This window comes from Silene latifolia, chromosome 3, assembly GCF_048544455.1.
Source record: "Silene latifolia isolate original U9 population chromosome 3, ASM4854445v1, whole genome shotgun sequence".
NCBI classification, from domain to species: domain Eukaryota; kingdom Viridiplantae; phylum Streptophyta; class Magnoliopsida; order Caryophyllales; family Caryophyllaceae; genus Silene; species Silene latifolia.
The window spans coordinates 69,021,911-69,041,011 of NC_133528.1; the positions used below are offsets into that span (position 1 = coordinate 69,021,911).

General features: G+C 35.0%; 1 protein-coding gene across 2 annotated transcripts; it reads left to right on the forward strand.

Annotated features, from left to right (window-relative positions):
• The first annotated feature begins 2,494 nt into the window (after positions 1-2,494).
• On the forward strand, positions 2,495-18,677 carry LOC141647706 (thylakoid membrane protein TERC, chloroplastic). Of its 2 annotated transcripts, XM_074456002.1 has the most exons (14): positions 2,495-2,777; positions 2,851-2,934; positions 3,600-3,742; positions 3,826-3,902; positions 6,045-6,132; positions 6,289-6,369; positions 7,077-7,133; positions 12,124-12,205; positions 12,920-12,969; positions 13,851-13,907; positions 14,020-14,098; positions 14,996-15,054; positions 17,951-18,008; positions 18,114-18,677. In XM_074456002.1, the coding sequence occupies exons 1-14, from the start codon at positions 2,654-2,656 to the stop codon at positions 18,203-18,205; spliced, it is 1,131 nt and encodes a 376-aa protein (XP_074312103.1). In that variant the 5' UTR covers positions 2,495-2,653; the 3' UTR covers positions 18,206-18,677. The 2 variants fall into 2 exon arrangements, with proteins under 2 accessions (XP_074312103.1, XP_074312104.1); XM_074456003.1 differs by lacking the exon at positions 7,077-7,133 and having other exon boundaries at positions 2,512-2,777.
• Positions 18,678-19,101: the final 424 nt, after the last annotated feature.

Here is a 19,101-nt window from a genome sequence, read left to right on the forward strand (position 1 = left end):
ACCACCAACAACAACACATCTTCTTTCAGATCCACCACCACCGACAACCACCACGACCCCATCTCCACCATCAGCCCGACTACCTCCCACAATTGACACCCTTCCTTTTTGTCCAGATCTGGCCCCACGACCTCAATCCGACAACCACCCACCACAACCCGTGCCACCACCTGCCACCATTCTCACAACCGCTTCTCCCTCATCCCGACGACCTCAACCCGTCAGAGGTGCCGACCTCAACCCGACAACCCGACAGCCTCCTCTCACCCACGACCTCAACCCACGACCTCAATCCGACAACCCGACAGCCTCCTCTCACCCACGACCTCAACCCACGACCTCAATCCGACACTACTCGCACCACCACGCCTCACGCCACTCCCCTTGCACCTTACTCGATTTTTTTTTAAAAAAAAAACTCAGATTTGTAAGACGGTGGTTGTGGGCTGTCAATGACAGTCGTGCTTTGTGGTGGTGGCGTCAGAGGTGCCGACGGTGGTCATCGTCGATGGTTGTTGTCGATAGTGGTGTTAATTTCATTTTTTTTAATAAAGGTTGTGTCGTTTGTCGTTGTTGCTGTGTATTTATTGTCGGTCGTTTTTTTTTTTTTTTTTCAGATAAAGTGTGATGTTTTTGGTGTTATTATTATTATTATTATTATTATTATTATTATTATTATTATTATTATTATTTAGGGCTATATTTTTGTTAGATATTTTTTTTCAATCTCTTTCTTTTTATTAGATCTAGTGGTTGTTACTTGTGTTGTTGATGTTGTTTTTTTTTTTTTTTTTGGGTTTTGTTGGTGGTGATCAAAGGAGGGTATCGTTTTGTTTTATATGTTGATATTTCAAATATCTTAAATATCGTGTTTTTTTTTTTGTGTTGTTTTACAGTTACACTCGTATTTTCTCACATTACTCCCATATTTCTTTAAATTTACACTTGTATTTCCTCACATTTACACTCATATTTCTTTAAATTTACACTTGTATTTTCTTACATTTACACTCATATTTCTTTAAATTTACACTTGTATTCCTCACATTTACACTCATATTTCTTTAAATTTACACTTGTATTTCCTCACATTTGCACTCGTATTTCCTTAAAGTTACACTAGTTTTACATTTTTTTCAAAATCTCTTTTTGTTTTATTTTTTTTTTAATCTCGGCTTGTTTAAATTCGTCTTGTTATATATATTTTTTTAAGATTTACACTCATATTTCATCAGAGTTACACTCTTATTTCCTCAGAGTTACACTTGTATTCTCTTTTTTTTTTTTTTTTTTTTTTTTTTTTGTGTTTCAGGTCTATGTTTTTTGCTTTATTTTTCAGTTTTTTTTAAAAGGTCTACCTTTTTTTTAAAAGGTCTACCTTGGTGGTGGAGGACGGCGGTGGTATTTGTTGGTGGTCGGACTACAGTTACACTCATAAAGGACCAAAGTTACACTCGTAAAGGACCAAAGTTACACTCAAAGGACTAAAGTTACACTTGTAAAACATTAAATTTACACTTGTAAAAAATAAAATTTACACTTAAAATACTACATTTACACTCGTAAAGCATCAAATTTACACTCGTACTATGTTAAGATTATATAAATCAAATTTACATTCTTAAAATATTACATTTACACTTGTAAAACATCAAAGTTACACTCGTAAAATGTTAAAATTATATAAATTCAAAATTTCGGTCACAAAAAAATTCAAAATTACACTCTTAAAATATTACATTTACACTCGTAAAACATCAAATTTACACTCGTAAAATGTTAAAATTAAAAAAATTCAAAATTTCCGTCACAAAAAATCAAATTTACATTCTTAAAATATTACATTTACACTCGTAAAACATCAAAGTTACACTCGCTAAATGTTAAAATTATATAAATTCAAATTTTCCGTCACAAAAAATTCAAAATTACACTCTTAAAATATTACATTTACACTCGTAAAATGTTAAAATTATATAAATTCAAATTTTCCGTCATAAAAAAAAATTACACTAAAAAAACTTCAAAGTTACACTCGTAAAATGTTAGAGTTACACTTGTAAAAAATTTTGCATACAAAACCGCCTCAAAAAATCAAAGTTACACTCATAAAACTCATACAACATTACATTTATACTCATAAAATCTGAAACTCAAAACCGATTAATTAGGGGCTAGAAAGAGAAAGAAAATTTAATTAGTGTATAAAAAATTGATTAGTGATAACTTTTTTTTTATTTTCAATCCCAACCATCCATTTCAATTCAACCCTCCACATTTTTTTCCTTTTCTTTTTAATAAACCTTAATCATTTTCCTCTCCATCCATCTCAACCATCCATTGAGACCATCCAATGGCCCTTAAAGGGACTTAGGGACTCAATGGAAGTGGTGGACTCATTAGAACTCCATAAAATAATGTATTCTTAAGTTTTCATAAGATAATGTATTCTTAAGTTATTTTAAGATATGGACATTCATATATAATAATATTTGATAACACTTATGTTTTGGATATTTTGGCTCTTATTATCAGTACTCAAAAAATGGCATGGTGGTAGGCTCGTGGACTTCGGCGTTGTTCAAGTGTGACTTAACAAATCTGTTTGTTACTTGGAGCTGTGTTGTAATTATTCAACCTCCATTAAAATTCAATGGTGGTAACTTCGGTGATATCAAATGCTGTTCACCCTACTTTTCCCTTGAAATTCAACCATAAATCCCTCAATTATCCTGCTTCTTCCTCTTCTCATCCTCAATTCCTTCTTCTTCGTTCAGGTACTTTTTTCGCTATCATTAATTTCCATTTCTTCACTCATTTTTGTTGAAATTGATTTTGTTGAACTTGCAGTTACCTATCGTCGTCCGCCTGATATCGCCCTTGTTTATGCCAAAAAGACTCAAGATGATGATGATGCTGTTTCCGCTACTTCAGGTCATTTCTTATCTTATTTATACTCCATTTTTACATACCATTCATTTGTTTACCTTGGATTCCAATTCCCTAGTCAAAGTCAATAGGAACAATATAAAGGGAATGGACGGAGTAGATGTCTGTCTGCTGGTTGATGATTTCAGTAGTTAGTCTTCTGTAACGCCGTTGTATACATACAACATAGTCAATCTTGCTTTCATTTAATGAAGTCCATGACATAGAATGAGGTCACTACAACGGTCTCATTTGAGTTTTTGTTCAATTTAGCTGCTGGCAGTAAAACTGTTGTATACATCCAACATAGTTAATAATGTCAGTTATAATCACTGATTTAATCTTAACCGAGCTTGTTTAACACTTGGTTGGAATTTAAAATAGCGCTACTTGCTCAGTGGTATATATAAGGGAAACACTAACTTAAGAACATTGTTTTTTGTATCATCAAATGACCCACCTTGTTGTCGGAATTGTAAAAAATAAGCAAGTTTACTCGATTAATGCAATGAGTTAATTGAGTAGACTTCAGAATTAGTTCACATAATAATAGTTGTTATACACCCTGAATAATTTATGTAAATGTTTGGATTGCGGGGATGTTTGAGCACAATGATATTGCTAAAGTCATTTCATTTTTTGAATTAGCTTCCTCGCTGAATGACTTACAGAAGGCGATGGAAATAATACTCTATCATTTGACAAAGACAGTGGAGGTAGTCAGAGTCATCTGACCAGTTCCGCGGACAATTCAGTAAATGAGACCCCTCATCCACAAGGCAATGTATCATCTGTCAGAACAGTCGCTCTGTGCGTGAGTACTTTTAACCCTTTTCTTTTCTTTTGACCTAGTTATTTTTTTATAATGTAAGCTAGTGTAGCCAATGTTTCTGTTAGGTCTTCGCTGCAGTGGCATTTGGTGTCGGTTTGGGTTTCAAAGATGGAGTTGGCAAAGCGTCTGAGTTTTTTGCTGGGTATGAAATTATTCCGCTTCCCCCTTTCAAGTGCAATATACAAGCTTACTGTTTTGATAATTATTTGTTGAACCAGCAAAGATTTATGCCTTTTCTACTTATCTGAATGCTAATAATTCATTAGTACACAATGCTGTCAACATGGTAAATGGTACGTAATGATTTCTACTAGGAAATTTCCAAACCATCTATAATAGGTTAAGAGGTAATAACATTCCCTAGTATTTCAAATACATGCCAGCACCTTTGAGGTAGTTGCTCCGTACTATCCTTTGCTCTAAGACAATCACTCTACAAGCTGTCTTATACAAAGTTTAAGGTTGAAGATTGTGAATTCTTTGTTTTGTTGCTAACGTAGGGTCTGGGATCCTTCTGTTTGGAGAAGCAAGGATAGGCTGTTGGGGCTTGGGAACAACAGATGGGTTTTATGAGAACCATACTTTGCATCTCATTGTTAGATAATGGGTACCATTGTGCCAAACCCAGATCAACTAGGAATGTACTATTGTACTTGAGATAGTCATTCACTAACCATCAGAAGTGTAATGTTCCACATTCTAATATTTTCGGTCGATATGTTTGTAACTTGCTCTGTGTACTTTAGAGGTGCCTGAGGCTGCTAGGCAGGCAATCTTGACTCAAGATTCTGAATCTAGTTCTTAGTTTAAAAAGCGCGCCTTGGATGAGGCACTAGCCAAAACGCATCGGTGCATTTTAGGTGCTCCTTTTAGACAAGTCTCACCTAACAAGGCTAACTAGTACGCACTTTCCATATCTTTTAGACAAGGCTCACCATTTATTTTCCCCATTATTCCTTACTTTACTCCTCGACATGTTAGCCAACTTGATACTCCCAAAAAGGCTATTATTGCCCAAAGTTTATCTGGAAATTATAAATTTGATATAAAAAAATAGGGCGCCTCACGTCCAAAAGGCGTGCGCCTTCGCCTTACGCTTTGCGCCTCATCGCCTCGACCCCTTAGCGCCTCGGTGCGCCTTGCGAATTAACAAACTAAGATCTAGTTAATTTTGCACGACTATGGAGCCATTTTCATTAGCATTTGTAAAAGCAACGTTGGCAATTTATCACCTCAGAGATATCATGAAGCATTGAAATGTCTCACTTGCCTGTATTCATTCTATGGCACTTTGTTTAAAATTGGTTTATCAGTTAATTGTACCTTTGTTCTCAGTTCTGATCAGGACTGTATGAAAGCAACAAATGCAGATATGAGTATTCATCCTATTTGCGTGAAACAAGTTGTGGATTATGTTATCTGGCCAGTGGTGTTAAGGGGTCAACACATTTGGATGGCTAGAAGGGATTGTACTTTTTACAGGGAGGGATGACTTTGTCCTGGTCTTGTTTTTCTTGGACACGTACTTGAGTCTGATTTTTGGACACGCACTCGTGTTGATTACTTCTGACCTAGTCGGAGTAACATAGATCATTCGATCATCACCTTTCCAGATAGACTGTACAAAATAACTGCAACAACAACAACAACAACACAGTGCCTCAATGGCTCTCGCAAATTGTAGGGTGGGGGGTCGGGGGTCAGATGTACGCCGCCTTACCCCTGGGTTAGCAACAGAAAGAGAATGTTTCCGATTGACCCAAGATGAAAATTGTGTCGAGAACTATATCGAATACCTGCTACTTCTCAATAGAAAGAAGCGCAGCCACTTTAGTGAGCCATTTTGCTTTATTCCATCAACTTCCAGAATAAAATAACTGCAATTTAAAAAAAAAATCACTTGTATTCTGAACCACATGTCACTCTGGGAGAATGTAAGTTGCCTTTATCATCCTAGTTCTCTTTTCAAAATGTAAGTAGCCGTTCGGAAGCTACAGTTTTCAAAATCTAGTCGAGTGTACTTCTTTTCCTTCTTTTGTTTGTTTTTGCTGCAATATATGGCATGTTCCCTTCCTCATGGTTTTATCAGTCGATTAAATACCTATCACAAGCCTGCCAAGGATATGGGAGAAAATGTATATTTCATAGCAGTGATATGACAGTCGCGCTGACGTGCTTATCTCATCCATATTTATATCTACCCATGTTTCTGATTTTATTACTTGTCAATAGCTTGTTTAAAAGTTATGAATCTGTAACAGATTGAGCTGCGAGTCTTTTTCAGGTACTTGTTGGAGCAAAGTCTTTCTGTAGACAATCTTTTCGTCTTCGTGTTGATTTTCAAATATTTCAAGGTGCCATTGATGTATCAGGTTTGTATTGTCTGCTATATTTAATATGTCCAGTACGATGTTTTTATCAGGCATGGCAGCAATTTAACACTTTCAGGAATGGGCTATGGAAATAAAAAGTAGATCCCTTATGATTGAAAAGGGATCACACTGACAACATTTTTCGTTGATATCTAGAATCGTGTGCTTTCATATGGGATTGCTGGTGCTGTTGTGTTCCGCTTGACGCTGATACTTTTAGGGACTGCCACCCTTCAGGTATAATACCTCCCAGTATTATCTTTAGTGTTGAGCGCCATCCTCTAATTTAGTAAGATTTTCCTCTTCTGGTGTCATTGTTGGTGAAGAAACCACAATTTAACAGGACATATGCATTTCAGGCATGATATTAACTTTGGTCTCGTTACTGGAGTTACCACATCATCACCTATTTATAAAAAGGTTTTGAAGCTAACCGAGACTGTATATGAATTCTATTTTTATGCTGCATTTTATGACGGGACTACCGGCAGTCGATAGTGACCAGCGATTTCGGGATATTGATTGAAACGATATTTAGTACTATTATTTTTAGTCGTCAAACTCATCATACAACAATATTACCGCAGCGTCTAAAAGGTTCTCTCCTGCAACGGATTAGGGAGTCGGACGTACTAAAATATTCCCCTGAAATACCCAGAGCATATGTTCCTAAGATGGCCAGTGATGAAAATCGCATCTTGCCAATGTTATTTCATAGTATAAGAAGCGCAAACAACCTAGTGAGCCGTTTATTTAATAATACCCTGAAGTCCCAGAAATAGTGAATACTTGGCTCCATTGGAAATAGAAATATTTCAACTTTCAAGTCATTATGCGGGTGATTCCTTAGACGTCACTTATCCAGTATTCAAGTGATTACTGCCGTTATATCATCTGCTGTATATGCACTTTTTAAATAGTTTATCCTTCTTCCTTGCTAACAGAGTTTTGAAGCGGTGAACCTGCTACTAGCTTCAATACTTTTGTATTCCTCGTTTAAGGTGAGCTTGCCGTAGAAGTTTCAATTTCGTCACACTGGTATTTCAAGGACAGTAATATTTTGCAGAAATAAACAGTATAAATTATATATGTATAAAACTAAGGCAGTTTTAATTTCAGACAATCGAAAATGATAAGTGTTTCCGGTTTTAACAAAATCAGAATGATGGCTTTCTTTAGCTTTTTGCCAATCAAAACAGACCAATGATAATATACAAAGAATATGCTCAAAGTCAAAATTTTAATTTAGGCTTTTGCTTTTCCTGTATTCATTTTTTTCATATTGAAAATGAGTCCAATAGAATTAGTATCAACAATATTAATGACAATAAGAATAATTAATCATATGGCATGCATGCAAATGTATGATATATGTATGCATTTTAAAGATTAATAAAGTTTTCCAAAAAAAAAAACACTAGCTTCTATAAATTTTGTAAAGTTCTCGAATATTTTTATAAATGTTTTTGACCACTTTCATTTTTCTTATGTACATTGTACTATGAAACTGAAATATATAATGTTTAATGTTGTGCCTTGTATTCTCCTTAGTGTTAGTGATTTATATTAGAGCTAAGTAGTAGAGTTTAGACGTTGAGTCCTCTAATTGCTTGAAAATTTGTATGCTTTTGATGTGAAATTCGGTATTATGGTCGAGTTAGTTTATTTTTATTATAAAAATGATAATAGAGCTTGCTTTAGAAAAATGTGAACCTTATTAAAATATGTGCAAAGAGTGTTATCTCAATCCTACCTTACTAACATAACATTATTTACTTTATTAGTTTATCAAATTACTGTAAGAATATTGGGTCCAATACTATTTATGTGGACACTATTATACAGATTGTATTTGTTTGCTATCGTTTAAGTTTAGCCCAATATAGTGATCCATTTGGATAATATAATACGGGCATATTAATTACGTCTTATAAAGTATGGGCCTGATATCTTAATTGTGTAGATACCCATTAGGTTACTAATGCATGATGGGCGCATTAGATTAAGGAGACTATATATAAGTCACCTGGGTTATGGTCCCTGGTGGCACACAATAACCTAATCTCCCCGCATCCCATAAGTAGAGAGATCCCTATTGGTATGTGTGTCTACTAGAAGACCTAATCCTGAAGACCGCCCCTGGTTTATTCTAACCTTTCGTCATGTAATCAGGTACGCTTCCGCTCTACAGTTTATACCGAGTAATTTAGTATGAAGTTTATGGTCTCTATTCGGATTAATTCTAACAAGTGGTATCAGAGCCACCTTCATATTAAATTATTTGGGTGTGATACGGTTCATGTTTTCCTTTGAATTCAGTCTGCCGCAAGTACGCTAAGTATTCGTTCACAGTTGCCTTTATGGCCTTATGGGTGTTCTGGATTTTGATTGTTCTTGTGTTTCTCGTATATTTTGTCTAGCATTAAAGTTTGTTTGATGTGGAGCACATGATTAACTAAATCTATCACCCTATTTTATGCCATTATGATTAATTTATTTCAAAGTTCATAGTGCTGTTTGGTTTAATTCAATATTTGGTTGTGGGTTTGTGAATTTAGTTTAAAGACAAATCCTAATAATCAATTAAGGATTATCGCACCAATTAGGCACCCTTTTAATTGGGAATTGTGGGCATAACATGGTACTCAAGGTGTTAAAGATATCGGTCCAGAATCTTATGTGGGATTCAAGTATCACTGTTGACTGTTAAAGTTCACAATTTGGCATGCAAGTGATGAGTTTATGTGGAAATTTAGTGCACTATGTATATGGTAAGTAATTTGTTATACAGCAGGCCATAATTTGGTATCATAATGGGTTTACGGTTTTTTGGTTTGATGTTTAAGGAGTTAAACATGAGTTAGACATGATCATTATATATGCCTTCTTTAGGTTTGGTCTTCACTAAAGTACTTTGGTTATACATGGTTAGAGTCTTAGAGACTAGAGTCCATGGTTCGTGAATTAAGTACCCACTGATCTTTGTTTAACAATAAGGTTTATTCACGTGTTTGGTTGGCTTTTCCCACGGTTTTTGGGGGGTTGTGTATTTACTGTATGATTGTTTTGTTATAGTATTTCTAAATCATGCTTTACAGTTTCGGTTTTGATATAATATGCTATTAAGGATTAAAATAAGGTAAGGGTTCTAATTAGAACAAGTTATTAAATAGTATGTCAACCAAATTCAATTATGATTATGATCAAAGTTCTTAAGCATGATAATTTGAGATAAGGTTTATAATGATTCGGTCTTAAGTTAATGACAAGTGAAAATTGAGGATATATACTTGCGTGGTCTATCAATTTTACAGACTTATATGACTAAGGAACTATTTTCATACAGTTTTGTATATTATCACTAAAGGTTAAGTCACTTGTCAATTAAGGACTTGTGTTTTCAGATTTAAAAATTGGCCAATCGGATTTATAATAATGGGTCTAATATTTTAGGTTGTTTGATCGACACAATAAGTTGCCAAAGTAACCTCTATTGTGTAAGTTGAATGATTTAGAATATTATGACTACCGTGTGTGATTGAGTTTCATGCGGATAATGGTCGGCCCAAAGGAAGGCTATTATTTGGCCGAAATTCAGTCATGCTTGTGGTGGTAAGTATGTAACAATTTTAAGGTTTCCATGTGAATATTAGGTCGGCCCAAAGGAAGGCTTAATGTTTGACAGGAATTTATTGTTAATATTTGATCACTACACCAAGATGACCACTTACAAGTTAATTTTATGTCCAAAGACTAAACTTAATGTTGTGCTAGGTGTCTTGTGTTGATGGGAATGTCAATATTTGAATCTGAAAATCAAGTTAAGGGAGTGTCGTTATGTTTATGACACTCATAAGGATTATGCCCATAAAGCTTTTAAATTGAATAAATTCAATTCTTTGGACTAGTGTATGTAATTCATGCGAATAATGGTCGGCCCAAAGGAAGGCCATTATTTGGCCGAATTACATATACACGTTGGGTAATAAATATGTGACGATTATTCGGTATTTTCATGTGAATATTGAGTCGGCCCAAAGGAAGGCTAAGTATTCCACGTGAGTTTATCGTCAATATTTGATTACAATTACTAAAGAGTAATGTCTTTAACTAGTTAATATTTACTTCTAATAACTAATTATTAATTTTGGAAAGACACTTTAATTATTTGAATTTATTCAAAATATAAGGATGTTGTTTTGTTCATTCAGTTTGACATTTATGGTTATTATATCTGTCATTTCAGTTACATACTCAATTCGGATGAAACTATTTATTAAATGAATGGTAAGAGAATGTGAATTTTATCTCTGGTTGCTTTGATCTTACCTTGCTTTAAGAATGTATAATTCTGCTTCTCATAAGGTAAAAGTTATCGTAAGGACTAAGGTATGTAACTTTGGGAAGTATTACATTCAAAATGCATGAGTTTAGTGATTATTCGAATTTAGGGAAATATTTAAGGGCATTGTTTCAATTAATTCAGTTAATTTAATTCAGCTGCAAAAGTCAAACTCAAAGAAATAACAACAAACATAAGGTTAGACTTTTTTAGTCGTTAGTTTGTTAAGAGTTTGGACACATAAGGAAAATCTAGTACCAATTTTAACGCTTGGCGTGTCGGTAAAGTTAAACTTCTCATTCGGTTTGTCTAAGGTTAATTTTTATATCCAATCATGTTTGGTGGGTGAATTTGGTTTTTCCACCCACATAAGTATATTGATGCAAGTATAATCGAGATGTTACAAGCCAATTGATGATGAAAGATTCATCTATTTGGGGCATGTCATCATATAAGTTATTTGAGACAATCAACTAATTTAGTTATCATTAATGACTTGTTTCTTTATTTGAATTTGGAAAATTCTTTTTGGTACCACCTTAGGTGGAATTCGATATTTTTAATATGGGCAAATTTGGTTCTTTGTCCATTGAAAAATAATTAATTTTGTGTTTTCCAAATTCAAATAATGATGAATCCATCATTGTTGATAGCTTTGTATAGTTTAGATTTTAGTCTCTTTCAAGTAAACTTGCATTAAAGTTCAATGGATATAAAGAAGAATTATGAAACTACAATTTCTCTTCGGTATGACACAGTAAAAAGGAAATTAAAGTTTTGTGTCAAATGAAATTGTTGACCCCTTTACTTCGAATATTCAAATTTAAGGGGATAGAGACAAACTAAAGGATGGTATCTTCCCTAACGTGTAATAAACTCTGCCATTTTAAATTGCAATAATTAACTACATGTTACAGCATACATGTAATCTCGTATGTTTTTTTTTTTTTTTTGTGTTTGGTTGAGCTGTGAACTAATAATGGAGGTGAACATATGGTAATGCCGCTTGGTTTATTTCCAAGAAATTTTTAAGTTGTTCGTGTTTTTTTTTTTTTTTTTTTGCATACTGAATCTTTGGCCAATATTATCCGTTTGTTGTATGTAAACTTGTTAGTTATATCATCTAGTAATATCATGCGTTCAAAACTTCAAAAACCTGAAATGTAAAATGGAGATGGAAGAATAGCTGAATGGTGGCTGATACTTTGGTAAATCTTATTGTTACAACCCACCATATAATGGAAACCATGTACAACATTGATGGGAAATCGTTTTACTACGTATATGTATGTTATTTGTCATTCTACGTGTTTCTGCTTCAAATCTTCGTAATGGTTTAAATTTGGTGGTTATGCTTTCAATTTTCATTGCCCCCCTTCTATCTTTGTTTCAACCCCATTGTGTTATCATCTTTTTATCAGGATGATATTAAGTAACACATACTTGAATCGCTGCCTGAGATTTATATTACCCGACTATTTCTAAGCGTCATTCTTTCTTCTTTGCCAATGCCCATTGCCATTCTAACTAATGGTCATCGGAAATCGCTTAGTTCTCTAATTGTTGTCTACTTGACTTGGATTCTGAGCTGTATTGGATTGAAATTATGACCTATTTCCTTTAAATTTTCATTGGGTACATGACAATAGCTGTTTCGTTCCGAAGAAGATAATGAAGACCTATCAGAAAATTTTATTGTGAAGACTTGCCAGAAGTTTATTCCGGTCACAGGTAACACATACTATTTCTTTTTATATTTGATATCATTTCAATTATTGGTGTATGCCAATTTTGTACTGTAGTACTTGAAATAAGTTTTGTATGTCTTCTGCCTATTTGTCGTGTCTTCAAATACGGCATGGAACACCTTTGAAGGTTCTTTGGAATATTTTCTTCATTAGTTTTAAGCCTAACATCATCTCTTGATTCTCTTCACACTGTCTTCTCTTGATGAAGGAAAATTGTTACAGTATCATCAGATTCTTGTCCTGCAAGTCTTTGCTAATATAAAGCGTTGCTTCCTTTTCAAGCAAGTGTCACCATCATTAGGGCTTAGAAACTCTGTACTGAAAATCTTGTAGAAGCAGTATTGGCTTTGAAAGATTAGAAATAGTTTATTTACTACTACTGTGACTGGCTCATACTGTGAGATGGAGCCTTATGATGAGCATCTGCATTAACTGATTCAATGGAAGATATGTTGTCATAGTAGTTTGGTTATCTTTGCTAAAAGACTATTTTTCTTAAGATAAGAAAAAACTCTTGATAGAAGACAGCTACGGGAACTATACTCTGATTCATTTTAATCATCAAGAGTGGCATTAAAAACAGTATTTGTAAGAGTAATAACTTGGTTATTGAGCGTTGATGATAGATTTCGTAAGCATATTTTGCTGTTAAGATTCCTCTATTCGATTTTCATTTTGAACTCTCTCAACTCTGCAGCTAATTATGATGGCAATCGCTTCTTTACAGTCGAGGATGGTGTAAGGAAGGTTAGTCATGAGTTCATGACTAGATTTAGTTTCTTCTGTTTTAAATGTTCATGCAGGAACGGCTCGTTTGAGTTGGACAATGCCAACAGGAACCGTTTTGTTAGCTACTCCCTCCGTCCCAGTCATTTGTTTACCGTTTTTATTCTTTGTGAGGAGTATTTTAATTAAAGGTAAACAAATGATTAGAACGGAGGGAGTATGTGTTTACTCTTTTACCGTGATTCCTAAAGACAAATCGCATAATCAGCAAAGTCATTTCCTGTCACAATTGAGTAGCAAAAAATGTAGATATGTTTGAAGATTGTGTTTGAAGATGTACTTTGGATAATATCCTTCTGGAATGTTTCGTATCTCTCTCGTTTCCTCAAAATTTGGAACCAATTAAATAAGCTCCTATGCATTTGCTATATGAAGTTTTGGTGCACAGATAAATCCTGAGCTTTTAAGTTTCCAGGATATCAACTTTTTGTTTTGATTACTGCACACAGCAACATTAGGATTTTGTCCGGTAATATGTTTTCTCTTTCATTCGAGTGTGTAAGATGACAGAAGGATAACTTATCTTTTTGTTGTCTTATTATTTGATTCTGTTTACTTTTTCCTTTTTTTTAATTCATTTCATTTGAATCTTTTGTTTATTATGTTTTCCTATGTATTGTTCTACTCTTTTTTTTTCTTTGCCCTTATTTTTCTGATTAAAATCTTTGCGTCTCTATCTTTCAAACAGTTCTCTACCTTTCTTTAGGTCTGACCTTTTCTTGCATTCACATTTTATTAATTTATTCGATTTGACCATCTTAATTTCTAACGTTTTCCCTTCTTCTTGTTGTCGCATTTATAGTAATTCTTTCATTTCTAACAGGCATCAAAATTTTGGGCAGGCTACACCTTTACTTCTCACTGTAGCTGTTATTGAGTTGAGTGACATCGCATTTGCTGTATGTTTTTCATCTTGTAGCATTTCAATACATATATAGTTTGTATTCATCCTTGGTTCAATTGCAAATGAAAACTAATGGAACTCAATTTTTGGCTTATTTGTTGTCAAAGGTTGACTCAATACCAGCTGTGTTTGGTGTCACTCGAGATCCATTCATAGTGTTCTCATCCAATCTCTTTGCTATTTTAGGTGAATTTCCATCCCTTTTCTCTTATTAGCTTCTCATGAACGACCTAACATATCATACACATGATAGGCTTTCCTATTGAAAGCCCGGAGTCTTACTTTCCATCGTTGCTGAAGAGTGGAAGTTCTAGGAAATATGGTTTACTCATCACTAATCAAGGCCTGTTCGCTATTGATAAGTCGTTTGTGTCTAGTTATTGAACTTCACAAATTTGAAGAGTATCATCGCACTATTTGAGGGTCGAACCCATGTGTCTGTTGCAGTTTATTTCCATTCTAATTACCCAATTGAGGCTGTTGTAGTTTAATGCGCGTGGTGTTCCTTGCTGAGATTGTACAAGGCTGAGTATTAGTATAAGTAGAACTATGTCAACAGTTACTGCTTGTGTTTCTTTTTATATGCAATTTAAATAAATTAGATTCATATGTTATGCACATAACGTAGAATAGTTTCTCTGTGATACTTGAAAGAAGATTATGGGTCCTTTATTCTATGTTTATGTTACAGCTACTCGAGTGGAGGTGTCATATGCAACATGGTTTCGATGTGTCGGAGACCGCTATTTTGTTTTAAACGATAACTCGTATATCTGGCCAAAACAGAAGTCTCGAATATCAGAGTGTTGACATGCAACACGCAACAACCAAAGTCAAGTGTTGAACTAATTAGTTTCTCTTGGGGGAGTCAGATGCACGCCATCTATGGTTCTGTTATGTGATTCGGTCAAAAGTCATCTTTGCCTTTGTGTGGTGTATTGCAGTGCCAACCATCACCTAAATAATCAGGCCAACCTTCTTCCGATGGAGATATTTGTTTTTAGTTGGTAATGAGGGAGCCTAACGGATATTCATATTTGTACTGTTGTCCTTACCTAACTTAGTGATGTTCGATTTACACAGGTTTGAGATCTCTATATACTCTCATTTCGGAAAGCATGGGTGAGTTGGAGTATCTACAGGTGTGTTCACTATTACTTTGTGGCATACATCTGTTATGTTTTGGTTTAGCTGCATGTTATTTCTGTAATCTGTCTCTCAAGCCACGAAAAAAATTCATCGTCATCTGACTTTGTTTTGGAACAAAGTGTGGCCTTTGTGTTTTCTGAAGGAATATTTATTGAGCATAAGCCATAGGGAAACCTAATTGTTTCTAGGGAAATGAATTAGTTAGTACCAAAATATAAAGTTCCGAGAACTTAAAAGTCTCTACCTATATACGAACTTTTTTAAAAAGTGCTGCAGGGCTCTGATCAAATTACATTACATTTAAGTATCTTACAGCCAAAAATGATCAAATATTTTTGTAAAAAATGAGTATTCAACCAATTTGTTACGAGACTTTTATTCTTGCAATCAAGTGACCTTTTTGCAATTTCGCTCTCTCCCTTCCCGCCCTCTCTCCCTCCCTCCCTCCCTTCCTTCATTGTCATTGGATCTCTATCTATGTGACTATGTCTCCTGCTCGACAATCGGCCAAAGATTTATGGTAAAGCTCCTAAATTCCTTCACAGTAAAATTGAAGATAAAATTAATGCTCACAAAATTCACAAATCTATGCTTTTTTGGAGAGGCATATTCAATCAACACAACCCAATCAACTACAAATGGAACTTTATGTGGGCTGATTAGAAATAGAAAGAACAATGGGGCAGCATGAATTTACTCTCGCATTGCAGTAAGTCTTTCCATTAACTCTTCATGCATCAGTTTTTTTTTTTTTTTTTTTTTTTTTTTTTTTTTGGTGAAAGGTAAATGATTTCATTAAGCTCAAAACATGACTATTACAATCTACCAATTCTCATTTAGAGACCAATACAAATCAATACAAAGCTCAAATATTACATAGCAGCTACTGTTTTGATCCAATTTCTATCAACAGGGCCCGCAGGGCCTTTCAGACATTGTTTGATTCGTAGCAGAAGCATGACTATTACTCTCTGTCAACCCCACATAGGCAGCAAACTTCATCAGGGCAGATTCCATATTTAAACAACTTTACCTTCACATTAAGTGCATCTCTAAAAACAAGCCATGCTAAGAACCTGTGTTTAGGAATACACCATCCATTCCACATCTGTTTGGCCCAACCAACCTTCTGAAATTTTTGTCTCAAACCATTTATCGAATCTATTTTCTTACGTTTGACGGGCATTTAAACCTTTATTGGAAAAATTAGCCTGCCTTGACATAGTAGCCCTTACTAAATGCAAGCCACTGACCATTAGTATAACCAGGTTTGACGATATCTTTAACCTTACATATAGTTTTCCAATTCCAACTCATATGTGGTTTAGGAGTGTAATTGTCCCAATCCACCCCTTTTAAATAGATATGGTTAACCCATTTAACCCAGAGACTATCAGGCTTGCTATACATCCACCAAACTAACTTTCCCATAGTGGCTGTATTCCAAGCAATGCTATGCTTATTGCCCAGTCCACCTTCATGTTTAGGAGCACAAACCTGCCCCCAACTCACCAAATGCACCCTCATATATTCTGAACTTCCATCCCAAAGGTAATTTCTACTTATAGCATCAATCCTCCTCATAACCCCTTTAGGAATCAAAAATATATTAGCCCAATAGCTATAAAGAGAAGTAAGCACAGAATTTATAAGAGTCAACCTGCTGGCATGAGAGTTTTTTGGCTCCAAAGCACCTAATCCTCTCAACAATCTTTTCAATCAATACATTTCAATCCTTTTTAGATATCCTTCCAGCACTTATAGGAACACCTAAATATCTAAAAGGAAGCCTTCCTTCGACAAACCCTGTAATGCTAATGATACTATCCCTTTCCTGCCTACTAAGCCCATTAAAATAGACATTGGATTTCAGCTTGTTCATATGTAACCCAGAGGCACAAGAAAAGGTAGCAAAGGATCTTAGCAGCGGCATAATAGAGGGTTTGTCCCCCCTGCTAAAGAGCAAGAGATCATCTGCAAACATTAAGTGGCTTAGCTTCATTCTTCCACACAAGGAGTGATATACTGATATCTGAATTGTATAGTTTCTGTGGTATAATCAAGAATTCTAGATAGGTACTCCATTGCAATAGTAAAGAGGAGAGGGGACAGAGGATCCCCTGCCTTAACCCCTTTTGCCCCTAAAAAAACCAAATGGTTCTCCATTTAACATCAGAGAATAAGAGGCAGTCTGGACACACTACATTATCAATCTTTAAAGTGATTAGGTAAATTCAAAGCAGTCAGCATGTGATCAATAAACTTCCAATTGACTGAATCGTGAGCCTTTCTCAAATTCACTTTGAGTAAGCATCTAGGGGACACAGAGCTCCTATTATGTAATGTAATCTTGAGTTTATTCAGGAGCAGCTGAGAACAGACCCTTAAATGGTGAGTTAATCCAGAAGGAGAAGGATTCCATTGTTAGATCACATCATAAGAACCAGCTGCCCCTGAATAAACTCAAGATATTTCCAAGCCCTCATTGTACACCACATCATCAAACTGGTTCTTATTTGAATTTTTCAAGGTTGTAAACAGAAAACAGAAATGAAAGGGAAAAAAGAAAGGGGCTAATCGATTACTTCACACTTTCTGGTTGAAATATATTTGGTAGCAAAATTTGAGTTGCACAATGGTATCGGGCAGAATTTTATTTTCATTACTGGAAGTAGTTTCTTAAAATATTTATGTGTTAGTTACTGACGAGCATTCTCGAATTTTCACAAATCTTTTTTTGCCATATCTTATTTTTAATCATAAAATGGTCAAATAATCAGTTGTTCTTCTCAGCGTGAAGGTTGGTTATGGTAACTTTTGGATAGGGGCAGCTTATGTCTTATTTGTGACTTGAAATGGAACTCTAAACTGCTATTCCTTTTGTTTCAGCCTTCTATAGCTATTGTTCTAGGCTTCATTGGGTTGAAAATGGTCCTTGATTTTTTTGGTAGGTTTTTCCTCACTTGATATTGTCTCTCACCCTATTGACTCATTTTGGGATTAAGGCGCTGATGTTGTTGTTGTTGTATAAATTCTGAATGTATTCTGACAGGATACCATGTGGGAACAGAAGTATCTCTTGGTTTCGTAGCTACGAGCCTTACTACTGGAGTGCTTCTCAGTCTGATTAAGAAGTCTGACTAGTTCAGAACTTGCCTGAAGGGGTACTTACAATGGAGGCTCTTGGTTATGCCGGGAGTCACACACATACACCCCTTGACTCGACACTTACTTAAGTAGTCGCCATTGTCATATGTGTAAATCCAGTGGCCCTTATTTTGCTCCAAGATCCGTCACTTGACTCCATACTTCTACAATGTATATCAAGGTAGGGAGTATTATCGGGTGACGCATGTTTTAGAGTTCATTTCCGATGAAAGGCTTTAACTCGATCCAATTATGTGTATTCTTTGGATGCTCACTTCTAATAATGATCTCAGTATTCAAGAACATTTTTTTTGATGAAAGTATTCAAGAACTTTGACCGTGTGGGTTAATGTAAAGAGAGCTGGTTGCGTCGCCTATTTGGCTATTTGCTATTAGCAGCTACAGAGTAATAATCTTTAGATATATTTCAATATTGGATCAATATATTGACCCTTATTTTTATACAAAATCCATCCTATTTAACTTTGTAAGATATAATGTTGGTGATATTGATCATAAAGTCATTTAAGGAGTCGTTTGGTTCACTGCAATGGATTGGAATGAGAAACCATAGAAGTATGGGGTTTTAATTTCATACCTTTCAAAACATATTTCATTCATTAGAAAAATAAACATACAAGAATGGAGTTTGAATCCATGGGGAGGAGGTGGGTATGGGATTACAAGGGGTTGGGGTGGAATGAGAATCCATCAGGATTCTAACTTCATTCCAAAATACCCCAACCAAACACTAACATGACTAGAATTCATTCCATTTCATTCCAAATCTCCCAACCAAACACCCCCTAAGTGTATTCGAGTTTTCAAGTTGAAATCGGTTTGAGCTCGGAAACGATACAATGTGAGTTAGGGATGCAGAGTGCACACTCATT

Bases quoted from the DNA above. Each gene is read 5' to 3' on its own strand.
- LOC141647706 (XM_074456002.1), top strand. From the start codon at position 2,654: ATGGTGGTAACTTCGGTGATATCAAATGCTGTTCACCCTACTTTTCCC. The intron at 7,134-12,123 runs GTGAGCTTGCCG...ACATGACAATAG, and splicing joins TTTTGTATTCCTCGTTTAAG to CTGTTTCGTTCCGAAGAAGA. The intron at 13,908-14,019 runs GTATGTTTTTCA...TTGTTGTCAAAG, and splicing joins TGAGTGACATCGCATTTGCT to GTTGACTCAATACCAGCTGT.